The sequence below is a fragment of the Triplophysa dalaica genome, chromosome 25 (assembly GCF_015846415.1).
Source record: "Triplophysa dalaica isolate WHDGS20190420 chromosome 25, ASM1584641v1, whole genome shotgun sequence".
Taxonomy (NCBI): Eukaryota; Metazoa; Chordata; class Actinopteri; order Cypriniformes; family Nemacheilidae; genus Triplophysa; species Triplophysa dalaica.
This window is the reverse complement of record NC_079566.1, coordinates 16,443,541-16,469,862: the sequence shown is the minus strand read 5'-3', so window position 1 is coordinate 16,469,862 and position 26,322 is coordinate 16,443,541. Positions and strand designations below refer to the sequence as shown.

At 43.2% G+C, this 26,322-nt stretch overlaps 4 protein-coding genes across 21 annotated transcripts; all 4 read right to left on the bottom strand.

Annotated features, from left to right (window-relative positions):
* Positions 1 to 839: 839 nt before the first annotated feature.
* gja9b (gap junction protein alpha 9b) lies at positions 840 to 3,880 on the bottom strand. Its single transcript, XM_056741141.1, has one exon. It carries the CDS (start codon positions 2,681 to 2,683, stop codon positions 1,268 to 1,270), a length of 1,416 nt encoding a protein of 471 aa, XP_056597119.1. The 5' UTR covers positions 2,684 to 3,880; the 3' UTR covers positions 840 to 1,267.
* A 111-nt stretch (positions 3,881 to 3,991) lies between these two features.
* On the bottom strand, positions 3,992 to 8,988 carry LOC130415437 (serine/arginine-rich splicing factor 10-like). Of its 13 annotated transcripts, none has more exons than XM_056741142.1 (6): positions 6,762 to 6,971; positions 6,014 to 6,118; positions 5,305 to 5,408; positions 5,047 to 5,218; positions 4,911 to 4,943; positions 3,992 to 4,639 (listed from the first exon to the last, which is right to left on the bottom strand). In XM_056741142.1, exons 1-6 carry the CDS (start codon positions 6,824 to 6,826, stop codon positions 4,390 to 4,392), a joined length of 729 nt encoding a protein of 242 aa, XP_056597120.1. In that variant the 5' UTR covers positions 6,827 to 6,971; the 3' UTR covers positions 3,992 to 4,389. The 13 variants fall into 13 exon arrangements, 12 of the variants coding, with proteins under 12 accessions (XP_056597120.1, XP_056597125.1, XP_056597124.1 ...); XR_008905925.1 differs by lacking the exons at positions 3,992 to 4,639; positions 4,911 to 4,943; positions 6,014 to 6,118; positions 6,762 to 6,971 and adding exons at positions 7,136 to 7,216; positions 7,299 to 7,388; positions 8,608 to 8,780; positions 8,857 to 8,988 and having other exon boundaries at positions 5,091 to 5,232; positions 5,305 to 5,890; XM_056741147.1 differs by lacking the exon at positions 6,014 to 6,118 and having other exon boundaries at positions 5,305 to 5,890; positions 6,762 to 6,917.
* On the bottom strand, positions 8,970 to 16,666 carry slc9a1b (solute carrier family 9 member A1b). The gene is made up of 12 exons (XM_056741140.1): positions 16,350 to 16,666; positions 12,903 to 13,363; positions 12,509 to 12,759; positions 12,214 to 12,431; positions 11,793 to 11,995; positions 11,629 to 11,718; positions 11,467 to 11,537; positions 10,975 to 11,148; positions 10,791 to 10,887; positions 10,486 to 10,584; positions 9,747 to 9,819; positions 8,970 to 9,671 (listed from the first exon to the last, which is right to left on the bottom strand). The coding sequence occupies exons 1-12, from the start codon at positions 16,537 to 16,539 to the stop codon at positions 9,382 to 9,384; spliced, it is 2,217 nt and encodes a 738-aa protein (XP_056597118.1). The 5' UTR covers positions 16,540 to 16,666; the 3' UTR covers positions 8,970 to 9,381.
* A 565-nt stretch (positions 16,667 to 17,231) lies between these two features.
* Positions 17,232 to 26,316, bottom strand: LOC130415432 (cilia- and flagella-associated protein 69-like). Of its 6 annotated transcripts, none has more exons than XM_056741135.1 (22): positions 25,938 to 26,309; positions 25,792 to 25,851; positions 25,639 to 25,704; positions 25,256 to 25,365; positions 25,107 to 25,183; positions 24,335 to 24,433; positions 24,104 to 24,256; positions 23,830 to 24,007; positions 22,993 to 23,116; positions 20,574 to 20,622; positions 20,359 to 20,480; positions 20,034 to 20,259; positions 19,787 to 19,960; positions 19,593 to 19,708; positions 19,184 to 19,302; positions 18,982 to 19,063; positions 18,677 to 18,869; positions 18,506 to 18,613; positions 18,157 to 18,233; positions 17,893 to 18,090; positions 17,733 to 17,819; positions 17,237 to 17,655 (listed from the first exon to the last, which is right to left on the bottom strand). In XM_056741135.1, exons 1-22 carry the CDS (start codon positions 26,016 to 26,018, stop codon positions 17,539 to 17,541), a joined length of 2,616 nt encoding a protein of 871 aa, XP_056597113.1. In that variant the 5' UTR covers positions 26,019 to 26,309; the 3' UTR covers positions 17,237 to 17,538. The 6 variants fall into 6 exon arrangements, 5 of the variants coding, with proteins under 5 accessions (XP_056597111.1, XP_056597113.1, XP_056597112.1 ...); XM_056741136.1 differs by having other exon boundaries at positions 17,239 to 17,655; positions 19,796 to 19,960; positions 25,938 to 26,307; XR_008905923.1 differs by having other exon boundaries at positions 17,232 to 17,655; positions 17,903 to 18,090; positions 18,506 to 18,869; positions 25,938 to 26,316.
* Positions 26,317 to 26,322: the final 6 nt, after the last annotated feature.

Below are 26,322 nucleotides of genomic sequence, written 5' to 3'. Positions count from 1 at the left end.
TTGAGTTTCGTGTCGGTTAGTGCCGACTATGAAAATTTCTTGTTTTTGTTTGCCTCCACAACCTTCAAAGATCTGTTGTTGCTGGTGCTGGGTAGATAACTTGGGGATTGTAGTCGGTTACTGATTGTTAATCACATGGCAAAACTTGTAGGCAGAGACCGTCTTAATTGCATTTAAAATTGTTATTTTTTCCAAGAGTATCTTATATCTTTACAAAATGTATCTCCAAAAATGTTTTTGATTGTACCACTGCATAAAGTAATTGACATTTCACTGAATAATTACAAGGCAGCATATGGTAAATGCTGATATCATTTGTTGATATCATTCAAGTGTAGATGCCAAATCTTTCTCTGGATGGTACAGAAAATCTGCCCAAAACAATAAGATTTTGTCCTCAAAATGCTCCTTCGTAAAAACTGCAGCCACATCGATAATGTTTTGCGACAGTGAATGGTCACAACAGAAAGACAGCACTGTGCTGGATCACAGATGACTGGTGCAGAAGATCTCAACATAACAACATGAAGTTGTAAAAGACTTAACTTCTCACCTGCTTGTGAAACATGAATCATGTGTGGTATAATTTTATTTTCCGAGACTTAATGGATCATATTTCAAACACTCTTCCCAGTAACATTGATGTCAACAATTAAGTTTAAATCAACATTAAATTATAACTTTTTTGGAAGAAATGTGCAAGCAACTTGATATCAACGTTTGAACGCATATGCTTACACACTTGTGTATTCTGTACACCGAGCGTCTCGGCGCTTTATTCACATTGACTGCTGAAATTAATTATTTTTCTAGCCTGATACAAACTATCCATGTATAGATTGTAACCGTTTCACAAAAATGTGTAATTTTCTTACTCAGAACATCAAGTCACATGACTTGACAAATGGAAGATGTGAAAAATGCATTGCTTATCATTGTCATCTTTTATTTAAAATTTCACAAAAATCTAATCTTTAACTGATGACACACACAACCCCCACACATGTATTTAAATGCTAATAAAAGTTCAGCACAGAGCACAACACACATTAATATGAACAGTAAGATATGTCTGTTAGGTCAATAATTCTTCATCGTAAAAGTCTAACATTTTATCGCTACAATGGTCTAGAGTAAAAAATGCCCAAAAGTATTTAATAAGTCATATGATTCTAGATTTAGCAAAACGGGCTTACACAAACTATATTTGAATCAATATATTTCTGATGTCAATCAATGCCTGAACAGACTGAACAGCATGCCTGTTTCATATCTGCAGGTCATTGGCAGCTCGCCTGCTGCTGTTGCTGCTTGCAAATGATGTTCGTCGGTTGGGCGAGATCGTGGGACTTTCTACTGAACTGTGATGTCGTGAGTCGGGCGTCTCAGCATCGAGTCCTCTGCCGCATCGAGTCCTCATTCCACAATTTGCTGTCTCACTGTTAGAGTCTCCGCTGTCCGAACCATTTCCCTCCATAACTGTGCTGCAGTTCCAGGGTGGGCTGAATCTCCGGGGCTTGCGCAACACCACTGGGCAAGAAATGGTGTCGGTTACTGGTAGGGTGGAGAAATCTGAGCTGTTGGACACCGGGTGTTGCGAGACAGACGTGAACCGCTCTGGATCACGGTCATGTTTGGGCACAAGTGGAGAGCGAGTCTTGCTGCCCGTATGGTTGGATTTGCTGTTATTTTCCAGGGGACTTGGGACAATGTCCTTGTTCTCCCTCTGAATATCCATTCCCGATGGTACAGGGTGACCCTGGGTTGGCACAAAAGCAGATAAAGGGTTTATGAGTGAGGGGAACGTGGGTCCGTTGTCCTGTTTCTCCAGGAGTGTGAATCCGCTTGGAACCATCGGTATGGTGGCTTTACGTCCGTGATGTACCACAGAATTCCTCTTGGACTTGTTACCGTAATAGTCACCCAAGTCATCTTTCAGGTGAGGATAGTAATCCAGAATTCCCTTCTTCAGTTTTTTATATCCTAGATGCAGAATCTCCAGCAGGCTGAGGAACAGCGACACAGCGGCGATACCCTGCATGAACACCATGAACACACTTTTCTCCGTGGGTCGAGAGACGAAACAATCCACCACGTTGGGGCACGGTTCCCTCTCGCACTTGTATAAAGGCTCCAGGTGATGACCGTACAGCAGGTACTGGCCCATCATGAAACCCACTTCTACCACCGAACGGGTTACAACGTGTGCCACGTAGGTCAGTAGCAGCGAGCCCCTGAGGGGGGCTTTGTTGAGCTTACCCTGCTCCAGCTGTCGCAGCTCCCTCTCAATGCGCCTGCGAGTTTCCACCTGCTCTGCATCTACCATCTCCAGCTCTCTTCTGAGAACCACTCTCTTGCAGTGACGCTCCTTTTCCAGGGCACGCAGCTGGTAAATGGCATGACCCATGTAAACCAAGGAGGGCGAGGAAACAAAAATGACCTGCAGAACCCAATAGCGGATCAGTGAGATGGGGAAGGCGCGATCGTAGCAGACGTTGTGGCAGCCGGGCTGCTCCGTGTTACAGATGAAGTCGGACTGCTCGTCGTTCCATACGTCTTCGGCAGCAACGCCCAGCACAAGCATGCGGAAGATAAAGAGGATGGTGAGCCAGATCTTTCCCACCATGGTGGAGTGGATGTGCACCTCCTCTAGAATTCCTCCCAAGAAGTTCCAGTCTCCCATCTTCACATGGACATCACAAGTCTACATGGGGAGAGAGAGGTTAGCTGGATGTTGAAAACCACAAACGATCGATACAATTCTGGGCCGGGCTGTGGTGAGCCGCACGTTACAGCTGGGAGAAAAAACTGTGCAGCCACGTGCCACTGGCTTCATGTGCCACATTTGAATTATAACTGAGATTTGGAACATTCTATATGGATATAGAAATCTACATGGGGGAGGGACAAACACTGTACATTAAAACATTGAAGAATGACAATGTAACCAAGGAAATTCTAACTTTTACAAGCCTAATTGTATTCGAAAAAACTAGATCACAGCAAACTTTATAAGCTGCTGAACAGAATCAATGCGAAAAAGGCCCGCAGCTCTTTCAGACCAATCAGTCAATTCAACTCATAACTGTCCTTATGTAGCTTGAAGTGTGATGACGTGTAGACCCTTCAATCACTTACATCACAGACGCTGTTACGTGGGAATCAATGAATTACTGCATGAGAAGCTTACCCAAAAAATTGTCCTATTTACTGGATGACTTTCTTCTCTGGAAAATAACAGATGGTTTCATAAATTTTCAGATTCAGAAACATAGTCACACTGATTTTTGAAAAAAGTGAGACAGTGGGACAGTGTGCAGCTGCCTGATCATTTCACACATGACAAAATGAACCCTTTCAAAGTAAAATCATGGTGGCTCCCTCTGGAGCGACTCTCAATCTGTCAATACTTATTATCCAGATTAACGATCGATCAGTCATGTCCCCTTTCATACATGAGCAACTCTCTTTCAATTCATTCAACAGCTTGCCTCCGGCACATAGTTTTCAACCATTTTTGAAGAATAGATGGCCAGAGGAAGCAGGAACATTTTCTATGACTGCTGCTCTCAACCAGTTAGATTCTGGCTAGGTAATGGATTATGGGATGTATTTATGAGACATGTTTGATATTGCACACAGCCTGTGTGTTTTCTGAGAAAATGACCATGAACAAACAAAACTACACACAATGGGAATTTCTGTTTTGAACCTTCATGAGAAATAAACTTACTTGAATGTTATTCTTGTGTGTATCAGATCTCACACAGAAAATTAAGGCCATTCAAAATTGACTTTTTAAACAAAAGACGACTTATCGAACAGCCCAGCTTTGAAAAATCTAACTTTATCTTAACAACCTCAGTTTATTTGGGCATTTAAATGTCATTAATAATTACAAATCTACACATAAAACCACATAACTGTCAGCATCATTGACCTACTTGGTTAAGGAATCACAAAGCAAATTAAATGAGATAAAACAACAACCTACTGGGAAAAAAAGTGAAATTTATTTCATTTTAAGGTCACATGTAAAAGACCTGCAGACGTCACAATAAAAACACATTCAAAACACTCTTGGAAGACATGGACGATCAATTCCTGGCCTACAAACAGTAAAATATCATAGAAAAATAATTAAAGCCGTCCAAACTTCTTATTGTGCCAAAGCTGCTGCATTTGTAATCTTAATCCAATTACCATCGTTTAATAAACCTTCCAATGTTTTTAGAATTATAACAAATTAGTTAATCTTTAAAAAAAAGAGCCACTATTTAAAGACATACAGGCCTACAATATTCAACTCCCTTTAAACTGCACCCAAAAAAAACAATCAAATAAAAATCAACACAAATCTATTATGATAACAACAGCAATGTGTTAAAATCAGGACTTGCGGCCTGCCCACGATCGCGAGCGAGACCTGGATCGTGAGCCTGACTTGGAGCGAGAGCGTGACGGGGAACATTCGCGTGTTTTGTTCAGGCCGTCCTGCCTCTCCGTGTGGAAATCATTCTGATCCCGTGGGCTGAGAGATTTGGAGCGAGCGCCTCGGCTTTTAGAATGGGAGGTGCTCTTGCTGCGCGAGCGGTCGTTTCCACGAGAACTCTGCTGGTCACGGGCAGCTGGTCTGCGCCTGCAGAATTCAAGCGACCATTAGTTAAGATGCAAAATACAACTGATAGCAATCCTTAATCTATTTAAACAAAAGAAATTGATACACTAAAAGTATGTTATAACATGAATGAAGATGTGGGTTGATAAGAATGTATCTTCCAAAGAAGATAAAACCATTTTTATGAAGGCAATATTCATTGATCAAGTCTAGATGTTGATTGAGAGTCGTTAGCAAAGAGAGACAAGATGATAACAAACAAACACAGTTCTTTATTTTGGACCATTAATACCTGTCAAACTCTCGGCTGCGTCTTCCTCTGGACCTGATGTGGAAATCATTTAAAAGTTATTTCATACATTTATCCTCTGACAGCTCCACCACAAGCAAAGGTTATCATTGTGACATCAGAGCGCACACAGACTCACTCTTTGGGACTCTCAGATCTCCTGTAACGCCTCTCGTTGGATGGGCTGCGGGATCTGAGTCTATTGTTGCTGCGGCTGCGAGAGCGTCTGCGTCTACCGTCTCGATCGCTGTCGTCATATCGAGAGGAACTGTGTGGGGAGTGTCTCTCTTTGGATTTCATCTGACCAGGAGCTACGAATGAAAAACTGTTTATATCAGATTAAGAAAAAAACTCAGCTGTTATCTCGAAATGTAATTTGTGTGATTACAGAACTCACTCTTTCGATCTCCCTGCGCAAACTGGATCTCGATTTGTCGTCCACACACCCATTTTCGGTCCAGATTGTGCAATGCATCTTCAGCATCACGGACATCTTCAAACATGCTGTGCTGTTAAGGTTTCTCATCATCGTCACAACATTCACTGACTGGACAAGACATCTTCAAACAGACCAAACAATGGCATATGCTGACTGCAGTCCTTCAACGATTCATCACAATGACTACTTCAGGTTTAAGGCAACTATTTATGCTTAACGTCAATCAAAAGAAGGTCCTGAATGGTGTAGGATACAAGATGTTACCTTGACCTTGATCTTTACGCTCTTTAAAATGCCACCAAGACGACCCTTGAATTGCCTGGTACTTTTGCCTTTCAAACCCGAGCGCTTGCAGCCCACCGGATCGCCTCTTTTCCTCTTTGTCTCTTCAAGCTTTAAATTTCTTTAAGCACTTTTGCCTTTCTGTCAGTAGCAATCTTTCTTTCTCGCCTGGACGCTGATGGCTGGGCTTTAGTCCTACACTACACCGGGCTCTTAACTCTGTCTTTGTGCCGGGCTCCACGACTGGACACCTTTACACAGTCTGAGGCAACAACAGAGAAATAAAGGTTAGAAATAAGTGTATTATAGTGCGCTTTTCCCATAAAGCGAAGTTCAAGAACCATAAGAACAGCGGCTGCAACTGAAGTTGAAATGAAAAGGATATTGAATGTATGCGAATCCTCTGGGTCGCCGTGAATAGAAGTCGAGAGGAACGTAGACATCAACAATGGGGCCATAACGGCCAAACTCTCTGCGCAGGTCCTCTGGTCTGGACACCGAAAACAATGCATGTTTAGTACACGTTCATGGGGACGTGGTGACGGTCTGAAGGGCATCTGAATTTACATATTTCTGGATTACAGCCAATGTACAGTATCCCATAATGCACTGAGCTTTTCACTTCCATGCCAGCAATGTAGCTCACTGTTGACTAGAGATTCAGTAAAGATGACATCCGTGCATTTCAAAGATCTCAGGAGGACCAATAGCGTCACATGAAACACTGCGACATCACAGACCTTTAATTTACATCATGATAATAAACAGCAGAATTCATCCGTCAAGAACTTCAATCATATTTTATTTCTTCAGGAGTAATACAAGCATTTCGGTTGAGGTCATGATAAACATTTAATAGATACATGTGCTCCTTCAGATTCATGAGATAACGTTACACATTACAGTAGCAGGAATTGTAAATTAATCGTTCTATTAATAACACGATGAAACAATTATTACTAATCAAAGCACTTAACGTTATCAAAAACAAGACGACGATCTTTAAAATGCACATAGCCATATAAAATAACGATCGTTTTATTAGTAAAATAAAGATGGATTAAAGAATAACGTTAGCCATCAAGCTATACAATCTGAGCAAATTCGTCAACCAAATCAAAAGTTTCTCTTACCGAGATTTGTCGGAAATATTTCGGACGAAGAGTGACGTGTTGGGCGGCCTCATGTATCGAGACATGATGAATATTTAACCTTTAAGGAGTATAAACGACACTTTACGTGCTAAAAGTCTCACGCGCTACTCCCAGATGCTTTTACGCACTACTGCAGAATCACAAACACTCAACGCCCACAGCGCCCCTACAGACACACGCCAGAACTGCAGGCAGACAGGAGAACTGTCTTATGTCATAACTATCTTCATCCAGGTGTGAAGGGCTCCATTTGTTAAACAATGATGACAACAAATAAACTAAACTAAAGCATTTGGACACGTGTTTAATGCACAAAACACACGGTTAAACAAGACAAAATCATGTATTATTACATTTGGATGGTGTAGGAAACAGCAGTCAAATTATATGCGTCTGCTTCTCCGGATGAGTTTAGCACTTCCGTAAGTAATTGTCTGGAACAAACAACAACAACAACAAAAAGACAATTTTTGCTTTACATTTTCTAACATTAATGAAAAAGAATGTTCGTCTAACCTCTATCATGTCCTCTCCATCAATCTCTCTCACATGTGTGAATTTTTCCGTCTCAATCACAATCTTGCCATCCATCAGTTGAGCTGTTGCCTAAAATAGAACAAAAAGATCAACATATCAAAGAAATCAATCAACTCTCAAGCTGAGTTGAAAATGTTATTATACACATTAATAAACATAATGTGTAAAAGTGGGTCTTCTAGTGTTAAAAAAGTCTTGGTCGAAAGCGTGTGCACATTCGTTTGGGTCATTATTTTGAATTATTTATTTCACCTGTCACTGTTGCTTGGCAACCGTGCACTGATAGTCCACTCCATCCGGGTTACGTCTATATGACGTCTGCATTTACATCTGCTAGACATCTGCAATACGTCTCGGAGACGTCTGCTGTCTCTGTAAGACTCAACTCTAGCCCGCGAGATCCATCTTCCTGCCGAGTTTAGCCGGTGTTGTGCCTAATTTGCACCCCCCGCCAGATTATGACTCCCCTCATAGACTTTGATTGTACCGCGAGAGCGATTAAAGTGCAGATTGCTCGGAACGCATTTGAATCGCTCTCGCGGTACTTTAATGCGATATCCCAAACAATCTGCGCAGCCCAACATTAAATTGAACGCGTCTGTTCCTGAAGTCACTGATAAGCCTTTTTAGGTGTTTTATCAGAGTTGGGGCTAAACTCTGCAGGAAAATGGATCTCGCGGCCAGAGTTGAGAACCACAGCTGTAAAATGTGTCTGATTTAGAATGGATGTGAAATGGCTCCTTCTTAGATGTTTAGCAGATGTTTTACGGACATCCAGACGTCTACGAGATGTATTGAAGTTAAGCAAACTGTGTATTGAAGATGTACCTCTAGACGTCAAAAAGACGTAAACCAGATGGATTGTGCTATCAGGTAACCAGCCACGCAGGTGAGACTGTGAACTATAATCAAATCATTCAGGTCTTTTGACCAGTTATTTCCATTATTTTAAAGTGTCCGAACACATTATTGCCTCGTTGTTCTTGAGAGATCTAGGAGAGACTTCTTCGGTTCAGTGAAGCACATTTTTCCGGTGTAAACTGATTCAAAGAATTTTGAAACCTGCCGCGCGCTGATTCACGTGTCATTATCAAGATGTTACACGAACAGCTTCCGGTAAATGATGACAGTTAAAGTGACGCTGGTAATAAAGAAAAAACTGCGATTGTGTGCAGATCATGTTTTGACATTTACGACAAAAAAGCGAAGTTTCTTCTAGATATATTTTGGTAGTCAAACAGTAACAGTAATAACATCATAACAGAAAGTCCACGTGAATGCTCTGAACCTTGATTTGCTTTCCGTCTATGGTGTTGAAGAGAGTCTCTGTGCCGATGCTGAAGGAGTTTGTGTGACTTCTCACCGCAGATTTCACACAGATGGTGAATTCATTTCCATTCTGATGAATCGTCGTTACAGGTTTCACTTCATTTATCATTTTAAAAAACAGAACTGGAATAGCTGTCGATAAAAACATCATTCATAATGCATACACACATGAAAAACATCTCCAGACTTTTATTTTGCTGTAACTCACAGATGGCTCTGAGAAACTCTTCTGCATTCTCCTGTTCATAAAGTTTCCAAGTTCCACTGTAATCTACAGCCATCATCGTCCAGCAAACAGCAGTTTAATCCACACTGAGCTCACGGTGAGAGGACGTTGTCATGTGTGGGACTTGGCTTGTGTTATTGTGTATGTTATGAATCGTCTTAATGAAGTCTCAGCAGATCTCTTCCACAGTGACGCTTTACTCTCAAATGAGTCCTGTGAGCTTTAAGATCGACTGTTCTCAGAATTAAGCAACAAATGACCCCTTACACTTAAATTTACTGTATATACAACTTGAGACCATTTGTGTAGATCACACTTCTTCAGGAGGAAAATCCTCATCTGTTTACCATTTTAATTTCACTGTGTGCTCCAAAATCATTTGCATTAAAACAAACAAACAAGCACATTTTGATTTTAAGCATTAGACTTTTACGACTCGCCAGACCACTGACTCCAGTTTCACAATCAACTTTTTTAAACACACATGAAACAAACACTGTGAGGTGATCAATGTGATAAAAACGACTCCTCATCGTCTTCGTTCAGTTGGTTTGGACCCAGATCGCTCAGACAGCGGGAACGTTTTTGTTCGTCCAAATCTAAAGCAAAGGTAACACTCGGCTTCCTTCCCCTGATTCCTCGCTCACCCTCCTGTTTCTCGTCTCCTCCGTGTCGTCTCCATCTGGACTCATCACTTTTCTCGCTTTCATTGTCTATTGTGACTGAGTCCTGAAGGACGGATGAAACTGGAGTAACGTTCAACGGAACACTCGGCCTGGTCACATGCTCTTGGTTATCTGGAAGAAGTAATGACATCATCAACATCACCAGCATGAGAGAACAGAGAGAAGAAACACTAGTTAGTGGCGCACCTGATTCAAAGCGAGCTCGTCTCATTGGTGGAGACTCCTGTCGATGAGCAGGACCAGTTAGAAACAGACTCATCTGTAAAATAGACGGACAGACATAACCAAACATTCATTCTTCTGTAAACCCTACCTCTTAAACAGAGAATGTGAAGCTTATGTCACGCTCTATGTAGCATGTTGCGGTGGCGTCGCCATCTTGGGAGGATCACATTCCACTGTTATTATTGTTTTGATATGTATCGTTACTTGTTTTGTTTGATATGTGGAGTAATCAATAGTGAAAGAACTATGTACTTGTCCTGAAGGATTCTTTGTGATGCTAATAGGGTTTTTAACACCGCAATACCGACCTACTATAGTTATATTTCCTAATCAAACAAGAAAAACAAAACACTGCATAGAATGCACCAGCAGCGATCCTCCCAAGATGGTGCAACATTCAATCAACATACTCTAATTAATCCACACAATTGGATTATTGCATTTGAAACAAACATGCTTTTCAAATCAAGACGTTCGTGTGCAAATCAAGGAGATTCCCATCATCTGTGATGTGATTCATGAACATACGGTACGGTTTGTGGTTTGTTCTTGACACAAATCTGAAGATTCTTTAAAGAGCTCAACAGCCATACTATCAAAATATGGTTAGATTATTCTTGATAAACACCAAAGAAAAAGTCCTTCGCTCTGAAGATGACAGTACATAAACTGTTCAGATGTAACATGAAGTGATGCTCACCCGTCTCTGGATTTCCACACGCTGTTTTCTGAGATGTGTCTCGCTCCAGTCATCTTCTGCAGGATCTGGCATCAGTGTGTGTCTGCTGTATGAGCGTAACTACACACACACATATTCCATGGATTTCTAGTTATAAAAACTGAAACCTAACCAAATTTTTACCTTAAAAGAACATTTTTGCATTTTTACAATTTTGACTATGAGGACGTCTCCAAAGGGTAAATTCAGATTAGGCATGTGTTTCTCACTTGTGGGGTAAATGTATTTAAGGGGGGTTAGTATTGTGATATTCAAACACATCTCACTCTCTGCCGGGTCTTCTGCAGGTTGGCTCTGAGAATCTTTCTGATCTCTTCTTCTCGCTCTTTAGAAATGTTTAGAGTTCTTCTGCTGCTCTGCTCTCTGCAGACACACACACACACACACACACACATGTAAAGAGCGTGTGAGCAGTGTGTGTGTGTGTGTGTGTGTGTGTGTGTGACTCACATTGTGGTGGTTGTGTGTCCTGCAGTGTTCAGACTGGCTGAACTGTTGCTCTCCAGCAGCATCATGGCTTGTTTGAGCTCCATTTTATTATAGAAGGAGATGAGCTGAGGTTCCTGCGAGCGTTCTCCACCGATCAGACAACGCTTCACGTAGCGCTTATTAAAACGATTCATCCTGCCAGATAAACGCACAACAACATCTGAGCGATGACCAGAGCACTTTTTATCATAATTCATGTCGTTTCAAGAACATATACGGTGACATTCGGTATGTTTCACAGTATCTTGTTTAGTCATCAAATAATAACATTAAATCCATCAATCTTTCCCTCAGTCTATATGGGCAGAAGGGTTATTCAGAATCATGTCAGCACGAGTTTACACCACACTGCACATTGTCTCTCTTACACAAGTTGATTATAAGTGTGTCATTTTTTTCATGATCATAAAGCTAAAAGTGTCTGAAGAACAGCGTCATGAATATGAAACACACTTTTCCCTCCAATGACGGTGTCCGTAGTGCCCACACACGCCTTCTATTCCAGCCAACAAATGCTCCATAAACTACACGACACACAAAAGCAGACATTTCATTAGTTAGATCTTTGCTCTTTGCCAGAAAGGGTTTTGTGGGTAAAGCTTCCGACACCATCACCTGTGTGTGAATTTCCTCAATGATTGAAGTTTTGCTCTGTTTCTTCTTCTTCACAGCTAGAAGATCAACGAGAGGCCGGATGGTCATCCCCTGTAACAGCCCAAGAGACGCGTGAAGTGTGAACCAAAGGGAAATATGAATTCATGGGACTTTTATTTAGTCACCTGCACAAAAACCGTGAAGAAGATGACGGTGATGATGGCGGTTAGAAACATGTTCTTCATTGCAAAGTCATCGCTGGACAGCAAGAAGACCAGAGAAAAGGCAATAGCTCCCCTCAATCCTCCATATGCCACGATGAACTGATCTTTACCGCTCAGCTTGACCATACGATACTTATTTATGATGTACGTTAAACCGACCACACCTAACCAGAGAGCAGAACATCAACTTGATCATAATCATGCCTTGCTATTCATATCGCACAAAATAAAGCGTGTGTCAAACGTCTTGGCAATATTATGACATTTTCTCTGAATTTGTGGTGAATGTTAAAGAAGCAGTAGCCAAACAAAGTGTTATTTCAATAATTCAGTGACTGAAGCAGACATCGATACGGTCACAGCATAAAATATCAACCCTTACCCAGAACTCTGGACACCAGACACAAGACGATTGTGATGCTGACAAATGTCCAGTTCCAAACGTGGGGTCCGGCCACTGTGGACACGCCTAAAAAGATGAAGATCAGCGTCTCGCTCACGCTACTCCACATCTTCAGGAAATATTTGATGGTGGTGTAAGACTTGTGGGAAATGTTGGCTTCCACGTACGGCCGCATCAGCACGCCACACGCGATGAGCCTGAGGCAGCAGACGAGACTGGTCAGAAACAGCATCCAGTCGGAGACCTTAACCTGTCACATGATAGAAACACTCACGCCATGATGCCGGACAGGTGGAAGACTTCAGCAGACAGATACGCCATGTAGCTGTACAGAAACACGAAGAGGGGCTCGATCACACGCGAGTGCGCAGTAAACCTTGACGTAAAAGCAGCCAGCACGCCGTACACCGCGCCCACCATCACGCCCCCCAGAGCCACCACAAAGAAACACAGAACGCCCAGAAAGACGTCGCCCGGGGTCACCTCGCCCACGTGAGCAAACTCCTCAAACAAATGATACAGCACCTGCAGCAAACAAGCAAACATGTAACATCCAAACAACAAGAAGCGCTTCATGAATAAAAGTGACTAGCAGCGAGGTGTGGGTGAAATATCTCTCAACACATAATATGGGAATTAGCACGCAGGGACGGACTGGTGTTTCTCACCACAGTAACGGCATCGTTGAGCAGCGATTCTCCGAACACCAGGATGTGCAGTAGCTCATTGATGTGGATCTCCTCAAAGACAGCGAGCACGGCCACTGGATCCACGGCTGACACTATCGATCCGAACAGCAGGCAGGACAACAGGTCCACCGAAGCGAGACCGCCGCCCTCCAGACGACACACTCCGTACAGCCCCGCCCCCACGAAAAAGGAGTTCCACAATGTTCCCACCACCGCGAAGGTTAGGATGGTGCCGGCATTCTCCGTGAAAGGTCGGATCGGCAGGAAATAGCCAGCGTCCAGGATGATGGGAGGGAGGAGACAGAAGAAGAACAGCTGGGAATCGAGCACGGGGGGATTTTCACCTATCACACGGATCAAACCGCCCAGCAGTAAACCCACAGCGATCAACAGACAACTCTCGGGGACCACGCTGGACAGACGTGGGATCAGATGGAAACCTGAAGAAGAAAAATACACAAATGTGAGATGCATGTGAGATGGTGGTCTAGTGGGTTAAACCACTGAACTGGTAAATCAAAGGTTGCTGGTTCGATCCCAGCAGCCACCACCAGTGTGTCCTTGAGCAAGACACTTTACTCCATGTTGCTCCAGGGGGATTGTCCCTGTAATAAGTGCACTGTAAGTCCCTTTGGATAAAAGCGTCTGCCAAATGACTAAATTATAAAAAAAAATATTACACAAATCTGCTTCTGTCCCAGTAGGATGGTTGATCTGATCTGATCTGATGTGTGTGAAATGAACAAAGCTTTGAAACATGAATGTTCTGGGATCAAGAGCTTTCAGAATATTCCAAGACAACTTCAGCGGAATGAAAGATTTCAAATTGTCTAGTGAACATTATGACCATTTCACTTCTCAAAGTCTTCATTCTATTAGCTCTCCTTTCTTGATACAATTATTCCTTCCAAAGTTGTCTATATTTGTTTTTGTTTGAGAACAATAACTTGTCCCATTATCATCACACATGGATAAGTGGGCTTCACAAAAAGCATGTTACATTTAGGAGTCCGACCGTGGTATCATAAAGTGAGAGAACTGTGTGTGTTTACATCCATATCAGGGCTCTAGACTAACTTTTTGCACTGGTTGCACTGGTGCGCCTTACTTTTTTTCTTGGGTGCACCAGCACAAAAGTTAGGTGCACCCAAATTTTAGACCGCATCGCATTTAACATTTACCTGCTTTGACCAGTTCACTTTTGTTTAATGTCCATATGGGAAAAATTTACTTGTAAATGTTTATCTTACCATCTGTTCAACATCCATCCATCCATCCATTTTCTGCCGCTTATCCGAACTACCTCGGGTCACGGGGGAGCACTGTTCAACATTAAGTTCTTTATTTGAAGCACAAACTTACAAGAAAGGTAATTTACTGAAAAAGTGTTGGTGCTTAAATTGCTTCAGTGAAGTGAAATTTAAACTTAAAAGATCTAAAGATAAATGGACCAATGCTTGAAGGCTCTGTGTCGGAGCATTGCTTATGATTTTTGGACGGATCAGGCCTTAAATTAACATTATTTACGAAAAAGTTGTGAATTGTTCTTTTCATCTTCTCTCATCATCCCCTTCTACAGTCACTCTGTTTAACTAACAGCATTAGTCTCCTAACCTCTCTGTCTCACTGCAGCACACGCATTTTCAAACGTACACACCAGAGGTTGCGCTAGTGTTTTTTTGTCCGTCATTTTGACTAACATGCTCGTAAAAACTCCGTCATAATCTGTCATTACCCATCACTATGGTTCAAGGTGGTGTTAGGTGCTAATTTGTATGTTCGTGACGTCATCACGCTGTACTGGCGTCCCGGAACTTGTTGTATTGTGATACAACCGAATGCCCAATAAAGCCGATACAGTTTTTGATACCATATTCAAGCCCTTTCCAAATCACTTTTTATTTTGCTCATATCTTGTGTATTTAACAAAAATTATGGCTGATGTCGACTGAAGCGCTGTGATTTTTAGGAACGGAATTTGGAGTAAATCGTGTTTAAAGGTCAATGATGAAATTAAAAGCACAACAGTCCCGTATCACAAGAAAAAGTCACTTTCCAGTGGTGAGAGACTTACTCTATTAACAATTTATTTAAAAAAATCCTAGTGTTGAAGTCTATAAAAATACTGTACAAAACCGTTTGAATAAAACGAAAGTAATGAAAATGGTGCAGCACATTTAAAGAACGAGAGCTCTGACATTATCACTACACAAGAAATTAGCAAACATTACGGACAACAAATAATAAGCAGTGAAGCAAGTTTTACGTTGTTTATCGTGTGTTTATCTAGACTTTTGATCATCTCTTGTATGTTTTGCGATCGCGGTCCGGCTCGCGTGAGGAGCGGAGCGGTGATAACTCCTGGTGCTGCAGACTGTGAGCTCCGTCAACTCACGAAAACATTGTATAAAAAACTTTTCGTGACATAGTTTATACAGGACTGGCGGGAAATGTGCATTAATACTCCTTCATTCTTCATGTTATGTGGTTTACTTGGATAGGTGAACTGTCAGTAACAATAACAGGTGAAAACACGCAGGTTGCTTTTCGAGCATATCACGCTGAAGTGAAATGGGGATTTACAAATTGCCCTCATTGTAATCCGCCAAAATGACGGGCGGCCATCAGATTTTTCCGTCACGGGCGAAAAATCCGTCAATGACAGAGAATTTATAGTTAATGCGACCTGTGGTACACTCACGTGCAGGAATATCTGGACCACAGCCAATCAGAGGGGGGTCCGCCCCTCACTATCATTGATTGGTTTAGACCACGATATGGGTCTAATGTGTGTCTTTTATTGAATCACAGGAAGACTTTCAGAGTTGCGGAGACTTTTTTCCCCTCGAATGGCTGATCGCACCGGTGCGACCTCTGATAATTTTAAGTCGCACCATTGAAAAATAAGGTTTAGTCGCACTCTAGAGCCCTGCATATATAAAGTCATGTGAACATGTTTGGAATGAAGTGAACCACTGACATGAGCTCTGGGCTTTGTCCAGTTTCCTCCAGTGAAACATTTCTATATGAATTTCACTTAGAAAACTGGTTGTCTGTTATTGGTCAGTGTTGATGTCTATCACTAAATTTATCAGCCTTCACATTCACACTAGAAGAGTGTTTATCAACATTCAGTGCTGACACAGAGATGAACACACCCACAATTCTCTGATCACAAACACGCACGCACACACGGGTTTAGACTGAGATAAACTCTCAGCATGAGGTCAGCACAAACAGAGAAATTGAATACAATATTATTAACTTGTTTATAGAAAGTCACACAATTCTGATGTTCAGAAAACAAACATGGTAATAATGGCGTCATATGCGTGTCGTCATGTCTTAACTTATAATTAAGAGCATATGAATGATGTTAATGTGATATTTGGAACTGTAATAAAAAGTTGTTTGTTTATTTCTCACCGAGTTTCATGAGTGACGCGAGCAGGATCCAGAGCGCGACCTCAAAAGGCGTCCGAACCGCCTCATAATGAATCGATATGACGGGAAAAGCTCTTTTGTGATGCTGCTGATCGGACTGATTCTGAAGACAGCGGACAGACAGACAGCAGAAGACGAGCAGCAGCAGCAGCGGGAGTATCCGAGTCATCATCAGCACACGAGACCATCACCGCCGAAATAACGACAACAAAACTCACATTAACCGTGTGTTCATTACAAATACACACAGTCTGTAGTGTCCGCAGGTGACTGTTACTGAGAGCTGCAGCGCGTGCGGGTGGGCGTGGAGTGAGGTGGGCTTCATAAACACGCGCGTGCCGTGTTCGCGTAGAATGTCAGTATTTGGCGCCATCTACGGAAGCTTATGACCCGACCTGACCGGATCAAACACACAAATATTCGACAGATAATGAAAGAATCACGCAGTTTTTATTGCACATTCACGGGTCTGTGGATTGTTCTCTGTGTGCTCTTGGGTCTCATGTTGGTTCTTTGGTTTCTCTCTTTTGTTCAAAAGTAAGAAACTCATTTTCATTTTACAATATAAAGACACTACATGTATATTTGCATGTTTACACGTCTAGATCTAAAACAAAGCCGCTCTTGATCTGTATAGAAGTTGTAACCCTGCGCTCAAAACAAATGCATCTTTCTTTAAAGGACCATCGTGTGATTTCTGCCGACATCTAGCAGTGAGATTGGGGACACGCACCGCGGTGCATGTAGATAGAACCAGCTCATTCTATGATAATACACACACACAAGTGACATGTGATGCAGTGGCTGTGTGAGATTTACAGTCAATAAACACAAACTGCTGTGCATCTGCACTCTTATTTTATTGTTCATTATAAAACCTTCTTTAACACGTTAAGATCAGATGACCGCAGGGATGCATGAGCTGCCAAGACTACTTCTTGTTACATAAAGAGAAGATTTCAGACTGAAGTTAGCCTGATAAGTCCTTGTGAAGACAGAGACACAGTGAGACACAGGGTTAGATGAGTGTCTGCTTATGCAGCTGGCTCTGATGCTTCTTCAGAATGACAGAATAAAGACTTTAAAACAGCAGTTTAGATGTTTGGTCAAGTGAGGTTTGAAGGTACTGTAGTGTCTGTTTGTATATGAAATAAATGTCACTGGTCATGGTTTAGTGATGCGAGAGGGCGTTTGAAGAGTTCTCTTGTTTCAGGGTTCCATCGAGGGTCACGTGTGATGTCACATCTGTGCCTCTGGTGCTCCACTCATCTCGTAGCTTTTTAAACTCCTGACATGCATAGAAATGTCTGGAATAAGTAAAAAGAGTCAAAAAAAGTCCTCTCACTCTCTTTAAAGATTTCCCACCTTTAAGATGCTGTAGTTGGATGTCCTGGCAACGTAATCCCTCCAGGCCTCTGCAGCTAACTCTCTCTGCTTATGAGTGAAGCTGATCTACAACACAAACACACCCACACGAATCACAAACTGAGCCCCTCCCCAAAAACTCCTCAACCAATCACTGTACCTCAGCGTACATCCGTCTCTCCTCCTGTGCATTAACGTGATGCTGCCGGTCCAGAATGTTTTGCTGCAGGGTGTGCACATGCTCGGTCGTGTCTTTAGCGATCTGTCTGATGCTCTTTAGGGCTTCATCATCAGAGGAGATGAGCATCAGCCCTTCATCAGACAGCTCAGTTGAGATCTCTGCCCACACGTCAGTCACCTGACAAACATTCCAACTTCATGTCAGGTGTGTGATGGCTACAGAGAAACATCTTTCATGATTTACCTTGAAGTCCAAGTATTGGCTGATGATGCTGAGTGTGATGTCATCTGCGGTGCTCAAACCTGACAGCTGTTGAAATCCTGCAGTTGAAATGATTATCTCATCACTGGTATCTTGAAAATTATATTTTGTGTCCAGCTACAAGATGAAAGTTGTTTGGTTTCACAGACGAGTCTCAGACTAAAATGAATGTTTGAGCTGTCTTAACTGATACTATATCAGTGTTATTGTTTTGTCTCAAAATTTTTATAAAAGCAACTTAATATCCTGCCACTAACTTATGTGTGGTCCTAGCTTAAGCAAAGCATTGTCTGTGAAACCACCCATACCTTCCATTTTTTTTTGGCTTTACCTAGCTTGCAGAACAGGCAGTAGATGTTTGCACACAGGTTTTCTGACACTTCTCTGACTGAAGCGCTGAGATCATGTGATGATGTTTTATCTTCAGGCTGTTTCACGTCTATGAGTGACAGCATTAGCGTTAGCTTCAAGTCTTTAAAAAAAATATTACTGTGATCAGTACCTGTGATACTTCCCCGCTGGTCTTGTGTGACGCCCATCAGCTCTTCCTCTTTCCTCCAGATCTGCAGGAGGAGTTGCGTGGCAGTGACGTCTTTCTCTCCTCTCCAGCTCAGCACGTGAGGAAGTGCCTGCGGGTTTTCACACAACTCCAGAAGAGTCCCGATGAGCGTGCTCAACATATGTCTGGGGCTCGCCTTCACAAAACAACATTCTCTCTTCATTTATTATTTGTCCATTCCAAAAAGAGCATTTAGTGAAACTAAACAGCAGAAAAGGCAGGTCAGAGAAATTCTCGATCCCCATCACCTGCAGCAGACGCAGGAGCAGATGAACACCTCGTCTCTCCAAAAACACGTCCTCCGTATTAAAACAGCCGATGACACACGACCTGTGGACGCACACCACATCCAACACTCCATTTGAATAAAAACCTATTATCAAACACTTAAAAGCAATGAAATATGTGTGTGTGTGTGTGTGTGTGTGTGTGTGTGTGCTTGCGTCTCACCAAACACAGTCCACGGTGGACAGGAGCAGTTTATTATGACCTAACCCACTGAAGATCAGCTGAGCATCCACATTTAAATACTGAAGCAGAATCTCCACCCCATCACTGCCAAACAGCTCCTGAATACACACACACACACACGTCTGGTTTATTATCTCCGTGGGGACAGTCCATAGGCGTAACGTATTCTATACTGAACAAACTGTATATTTTTTATATGTTTTTGCCCATCGGGACCTTAATTTTGGTCCCCACAGTGTCACGAGTCCCCATGAGTTGGTGTGCATTCAGGTTTAGGTCCTCACCGGGATATAAAAACATGTCCACACACACACACACACTACAGAACGTGCAGGCAGGGTTGATTCAAACACAGAGGGTCTGCTACAGTATATAAGGATTGTGTCACCTTCCTGTGCAGATCCCCCTCACAGAGCACCGACAGAATGAGCTGACTGTCCATCTGTATCTCAAGAGAGACGTCATCTTCTGTCTCCTGTGTGTCTAAGAACCATCGCAGCACCCCTAAACATACACACACAATATCAAATCAATAATGACATACAGCAGTAGTGTTATGCTTAGGGTCAGGACGATGATGACCTTTCTCACCCAACAGCTGTCCTAAAGCTCCCTGATCACAGAGGTCCTGAATCAGCAGCTCATGGCCAACACACACCACAGATCTGAGCACACGAATGCAGAATCTCATCTGCGCCTTCTTCCCGCCACGTCCGCCGGTGCCGTGGAAACTGTGACCCTGCCCGCTGAACGAGTCTGAAGGATGAAGAGAAGCAATCACTGACGGCGTCATGAAGAGCATGTGCACTCAGTAGACAACATCACTAACCTGCGTGTAGACACCAGTCCAGCAGCAGCAGCAGGCAGGTGTTGGCCTGACACGTGATGTAATCATCCAGCATCAGAGGAGCTAATGTGCTCAGCGTGGCCAAAGCCTGAAGCTGCAGCTCCTCCTGCTGGCCGGAGGTCCAACTGTGTCTGCCGCCATGAGCATCAACGGATCTCGGCTTAATCAAGAGCATCAGGGCCAGCATCACACGCCCCTCTCTAAACAACTGTTCGGCAGAAAAACACCAAATAAAGACTCATCATTCTGACCCTCACTGGTGCAGCAAGAGCTTTCACAGAAATCAAGGGTCATTCCTAACAGTCACCTGCAGAGCAGACAGATCTTTAGACAGAACCACAATCACGTTTAGCAAGAGTTTCTTCATCTCAAAGTCCTCGTGGTTGAAGGATAGCCGGAGGTTCCGCACCAGAGGATTGTGACTCTTCACTGAGAGACACAAGATATTCTTACACAAAGGTGTGATACCTCACTTTTTTGCACTTGTCACTTTGCTGCTCTGAAAACTAAAATGAAACTTACACTCTGGAAATGTTGCAAGCAGTGTGAGATGCTTGATAAACCCACTTTCCTAAAACACACACACAGTCAGATCTGATGAACAGAGTACACACATATTACACATACACACACAGAGCTATTTAACACAGCACACACACGCACACACAAACTCATGTGGAGCTGATGGATGGAGCAAACACACACGCGCACACACACACACACACACACGCACGCACGCACACACACACACACACACAGCTAATGAACACAGTACACACACACACGCGCACACACACACACGCGCACGCGCACGCACACACACACACACACACACACACACACACACACAGCTAATGAACACAGTACACACACACACACACACACACACACAAAGCTGATGGATGTAGTACACACACTCACTCACTCACTCACACACTCACTCACACACACACGCACGCGCGCGCGCGCACGCACGCACGCACACACACACACACACAGCTAATGAACACAGTACACACACACACACACACACAAAGCTGATGGATGTAGTACACTCACTCACTCACTCACTCACTCACTCACTCACTCACTCACTCACTCACTCACTCACTCACTCACTCACTCACTCACTCACTCACTCACTCACTCACTCACTCACTCACTCACTCACTCACTCACTCACTCACTCACTCACTCACTCACTCACTCACTCACTCACTCACTCACTCACTCACTCACTCACTCACTCACTCACTCACTCACTCACTCACTCACTCACTCACTCACTCACTCACTCACTCACTCACTCACTCACTCACTCACTCACTCACTCACTCACTCACTCACTCACTCACTCACTCACTCACTCACTCACTCACTCACTCACTCACTCACTCACTCACTCACTCACTCACTCACTCACTCACTCACTCACTCACTCACTCACTCACTCACTCACTCACTCACTCACTCACTCACTCACTCACTCACTCACTCACTCACTCACTCACTCACTCACTCACTCACTCACTCACTCACTCACTCACTCACTCACTCACTCACTCACTCACTCACTCACTCACTCACTCACTCACTCACTCACTCACTCACTCACTCACTCACTCACTCACTCACTCACTCACTCACTCACTCACTCACTCACTCACTCACTCACTCACTCACTCACTCACTCACTCACTCACTCACTCACTCACTCACTCACTCACTCACTCACTCACTCACTCACTCACTCACTCACTCACTCACTCACTCACTCACTCACTCACTCACTCACTCACTCACTCACTCACTCACTCACTCACTCACTCACTCACTCACTCACTCACTCACTCACTCACTCACTCACTCACTCACTCACTCACTCACTCACTCACTCACTCACTCACTCACTCACTCACTCACTCACTCACTCACTCACTCACTCACTCACTCACTCACTCACTCACTCACTCACTCACTCACTCACTCACTCACTCACTCACTCACTCACTCACTCACTCACTCACTCACTCACTCACTCACTCACTCACTCACTCACTCACTCACTCACTCACTCACTCACTCACTCACTCACTCACTCACTCACTCACTCACTCACTCACTCACTCACTCACTCACACACACACACACACACACACACACACACACACACACACAGCTAATGAACACAGTACAAACACACACACGCACACAGCTAATGAACACAGTACACACACACACACACAGCTAATGAACACAGTACACACACACACACACAGCTAATGAACACAGTACACACACACACAAAGCTGATGGATGTAGTACACACACTCACTCACACACACTCACTCACTCACTCACTCACTCACTCACTCACTCACACACTCACTCACTCACACACTCACTCACACACTCACTCACTCACACACACACTCACACACTCACACACTCACACACTCACACACTCACTCACACACACACACACACACACACACACAGCTAATGAACACAGTACACACACACACACACACACAGCTAATGAACACAGTACACACACACAGCTAATGAACACAGTACACACACACACACACACACACGCACACAGCTAATGAACACAATACACACACACACACACACAGCTAATGAACACAGTACACACACACACAAAGCTGATGGATGTAGTACACACTCACAGTCACTCACACACACACACACAGACACACACACACACTCAGAGCTGATGGACGGAGTACACACACTCACTCACACACCCACTCACCCACCCACACACACACACACACACACACACACAGACACACACACACAGACACACACATTCAGAGCTGATGGACGGAGTACACAAACACTCACACGCACACACAGATATACGGTGTTGAAGAAGAGTGCACACAACATTTGTGTAGAGGATGAAGAGACTCACAGTGAACGGAGCGTGCGGATTGGCTGCGATCATTGACGTAAGCACCAGCAGGTCATTCCTCAGCTGTTGATCATAATGACGAAAGCCATTCAAGAGCTGATGTAGAAAAGCCTGTTTGAGAGATCTGCCACACACGACACGACAGAAATCATCAACAGCGCTTGTGTCTTCATGTGCACATCACAATCACAGCAGCTCAACCTTCCCCAGAACAGTAAGACTCACTTCACTCAAAAGAAACAAATAAAAAATGACATTCTTCCTTTTGATCATTTTGTCTTAAAGGGATGGTTCACCCAAAAATGAAAATTCTTTTTACATTTACTCACCCTCAGGGTTGGGTCAAGTTCTGGAGCACAAATGTTTCCTACTTTGGTAGTCAATGATGTTCCAGAACTGAAAATGACAAACATTCTTCCAAATATCTGTTCTGAGTAAATGATGGCAGAATTTCCATTTTTGGGTGAACTATCCCATTGAGTGATTTGAAAATCACATAAGCACTGTTCTAAGCAACAAACCTTATCTTCTGAGAATTAAAAAAACCTTGATTAGCTGTGAAATCATGTGGATGAACATCTATTTTTCTGCTTCTGTTCCTATTTCTTCATTATTTAAAGAACAATCTTTGATCTACCAAGAGTATATGGCCAAATCAAAGATGAAGTCCTTGGGACATGAATGACTTTAATGCTTGTGATCTCAGACTGGCTCACACTTATTTACCCTAACCCAACATTCATTTCCAACCATTTGGACCTTAGCCAATCACAGCCTTCCTTTCTGATTGCGTTGTGACCATTCTGTAAACCCAACTAAATATATTTTCCTCCTCACTCTATGCAGTCCGTGTTACTGAGCTGAGTGGTGACCTCCTCTTTAGATCCATTCTCCAGAAGATTCCACAAGATCTCTGAAGAGCGGAACAGAACCTGTCCTGACGGGTCGTGTTCACCCATATGGTAACAGATCTTCTGAGCGGCCTGAGCTTTCAGCATGAAATGACAGTTCACTTCTGCAAACAGAGTAACACCACGTGCTCAACCCAAATATTCTGAAACCTGGCAGGCCTAAGGACACGAGGGCGAAGATACACAGGAAGTGATGTCACCTGATGTGCGGGACATGATCTGCAGCGTCTGAAGAAGACACAGTTTGACTGGCAGCTGGTTTTCCATGAGGGGCAGTGACATCACAAGAGTTTCAGCCAGACCACTGCGTTCCACCATCAGCCCTCTGTAGTCAGCACGCGTGGGGCAAGCACCTGACACACACACGTCATGACATAATAAAGCTTCAATGCTGCTGAATGTCCACACATGGCAAGCCTCATGTAACCCACCATCTAAACCAGGTCTGGGTTTATCACAGCTGTATAAAGCCATCACAGAAGAACAGATCTGACGTCTGATCTCTGGGACTGGAACTCTCATCAGATAACCTGTTATCAGACACATAAACACATCGTTACACGTCATGATCTGTTTTGCTTCACCAGGCTGCATGGAGAGTTTACCCAGAACCAACCATAAATATTCCTTTAAACATGTGAAAATGGAGCACAAAACCAGTCTTGAGTAGCACGTAATAACCAAAAATACATTGTATTGGTCAAAATGATCGATGTGTCTGCGTAAAAATCATTAAACATCATGTTCCATAAGATATTTAGTAAATGTTTTACCATACATATCAAAAGTTAATTTTTGTGAGTGGATGGAGCAACATGGCTAAAGTGATGGCCAGAAACACGTCTACAAACATGACTCGCTGCCGTCCGCTCTTTGGGAATTATAAACTCAAGTTGAATATCTATGTAAAGTTTAGAATTTCCTCTTCAGGGTTCATCTACTCTCCACTCTTCTTCTCCGCATGGACCAGCTCCCGCGACTCTGATCAACAACTTTAAAGGCCATTATCTCATTATTCTTACTCTAATTCCTCTGAGTTCTTTGGACAGTTGTATTTCGGCCCAATAGTGTCCTATCATCACAAACCCTTCATCAATGGACATAAGGGTCCTGTGAGACTCAACATTTAGTTCAACTGTATGATTTGTCCGCACATGTAGTGAAATCTCATTTAAACTCACTTGACTTGACCTATGAACTCACCCATTTGAGACAAACAGTCCATCACTACAGAGGCGTAGTTGATCTCATCAGATGTCTTCTCCTTCAGGAAGGGCCTCCTTAAAGTTAAAGCACAGACATAAATTCACTCGTGACGCAGCAGACACAAGACCAGTGGCGGACGATCTTACCCGCAGATGTGCAGTAAATCACAGAGGACTCGGCCATAATCCAGATCATCTGGCGCTTTTTCAGCACAGATGTTTATGATCTTAAATATGTCTGCAAGATCCCTCAAAAGCTTGACATGGGCATTTTAAAGAAAACCCTGTATAATGACTCTCTCTCTCTCTCTCTCTCTCTCACACACACATTATTATTATCATGTCTACTCACATCATGGAAAATCATCAAGTTCTATTACATGAAGGAAAATGCTGATTGTGATTGAGTTAATTGGGATCAAGGGAGTTGTAGAGCTACACAAATGAATATCAACACTACACTACACAACATCACACAACATCACACCACACTGAAAGCTATTGACCTGCAGCAACATGTTTTAGGATACAAATCCTCGCTGGCACGTCTTCACCACTTTCTTCAGCATGAACATGTGTCTCTCTTTCAAAGACGACTGCAAAGATATTTATGGTTTTATTCAAATGTCTTTACACAAGAGATTTTATCGTTCAGTCAGAAGCTGTCAGCTGTAATGTCTTACACAAAGAGGATCTTCCAGCAGGTGAATGACTCGAGACAGCTCGTGATTAAATCTGACAGTCTGGAAAACACGGCGATCAAATGAATGCGACACGACGAGGAAAACGTCGTTAAATCGATGACTGACATGTGTCGCGTTACACTCACCTCATACTGGTTTGTTGACCTTCTCTCGGTGAAGATCTGTTTAGAAACGAGCCCGTTGAGCTGTGTCACACCGGACAACATGTTTGCTCTTTCATAAACCACTCAAACTCATGAACTCATCGGAACGCTTCTTTCTCGGCTCTGCGTGCGTGCGTGCGTGCGAGTGAGTGGATGGCGACCACAACGCGCTTCTGTTGCTATAGTAACGTGCGCAGTTTACGGAGCAACGCTCGAGACAAACATTCTCACTTTAGTTCAGGGCATTATGCAGCTTATATTTGTGAACTTCTCCGTAGTTCTTTGTGTACTGAAGAATAATAGCGAACGTTTCATTCTGACGTCTCATGATGCGGTGTGTTTTCTAGAGTCTAGGACTTCTATTTTG

Bases quoted from the DNA above. Each gene is read 5' to 3' on its own strand.
- LOC130415437 (XM_056741142.1), bottom strand. From the start codon at position 6,826: ATGTCTCGATACATGAGGCCGCCCAACACGTCACTCTTCGTCCGAAAT. The intron at 6,119-6,761 runs GTAAGAGAAACT...TTCGGTGTCCAG, and splicing joins AATATTTCCGACAAATCTCG to ACCAGAGGACCTGCGCAGAG. The intron at 4,640-4,910 runs GTATTAATGGTC...TGAATTCTGCAG, and splicing joins CGCAGCCGAGAGTTTGACAG to GCGCAGACCAGCTGCCCGTG.
- LOC130415432 (XM_056741133.1), bottom strand. From the start codon at position 26,018: ATGTTGTCCGGTGTGACACAGCTCAACGGGCTCGTTTCTAAACAGATC. The intron at 25,366-25,638 runs GTATCCTAAAAC...GCCCATGTCAAG, and splicing joins AGACGTGCCAGCGAGGATTT to CTTTTGAGGGATCTTGCAGA. The intron at 19,303-19,592 runs GTGACACAATCC...GTGTGTATTCAG, and splicing joins AGGGGGATCTGCACAGGAAG to GAGCTGTTTGGCAGTGATGG.
- gja9b (XM_056741141.1), bottom strand. From the start codon at position 2,683: ATGGGAGACTGGAACTTCTTGGGAGGAATTCTAGAGGAGGTGCACATC.
- slc9a1b (XM_056741140.1), bottom strand. From the start codon at position 16,539: ATGATGACTCGGATACTCCCGCTGCTGCTGCTGCTCGTCTTCTGCTGT. The intron at 13,364-16,349 runs GTGAGAAATAAA...TTTCTTCTTCAG, and splicing joins CGCGTCACTCATGAAACTCG to GTTTCCATCTGATCCCACGT. The intron at 11,538-11,628 runs GTGATGGTGTCG...TGTGTCGTGTAG, and splicing joins TTGAGGAAATTCACACACAG to TTTATGGAGCATTTGTTGGC.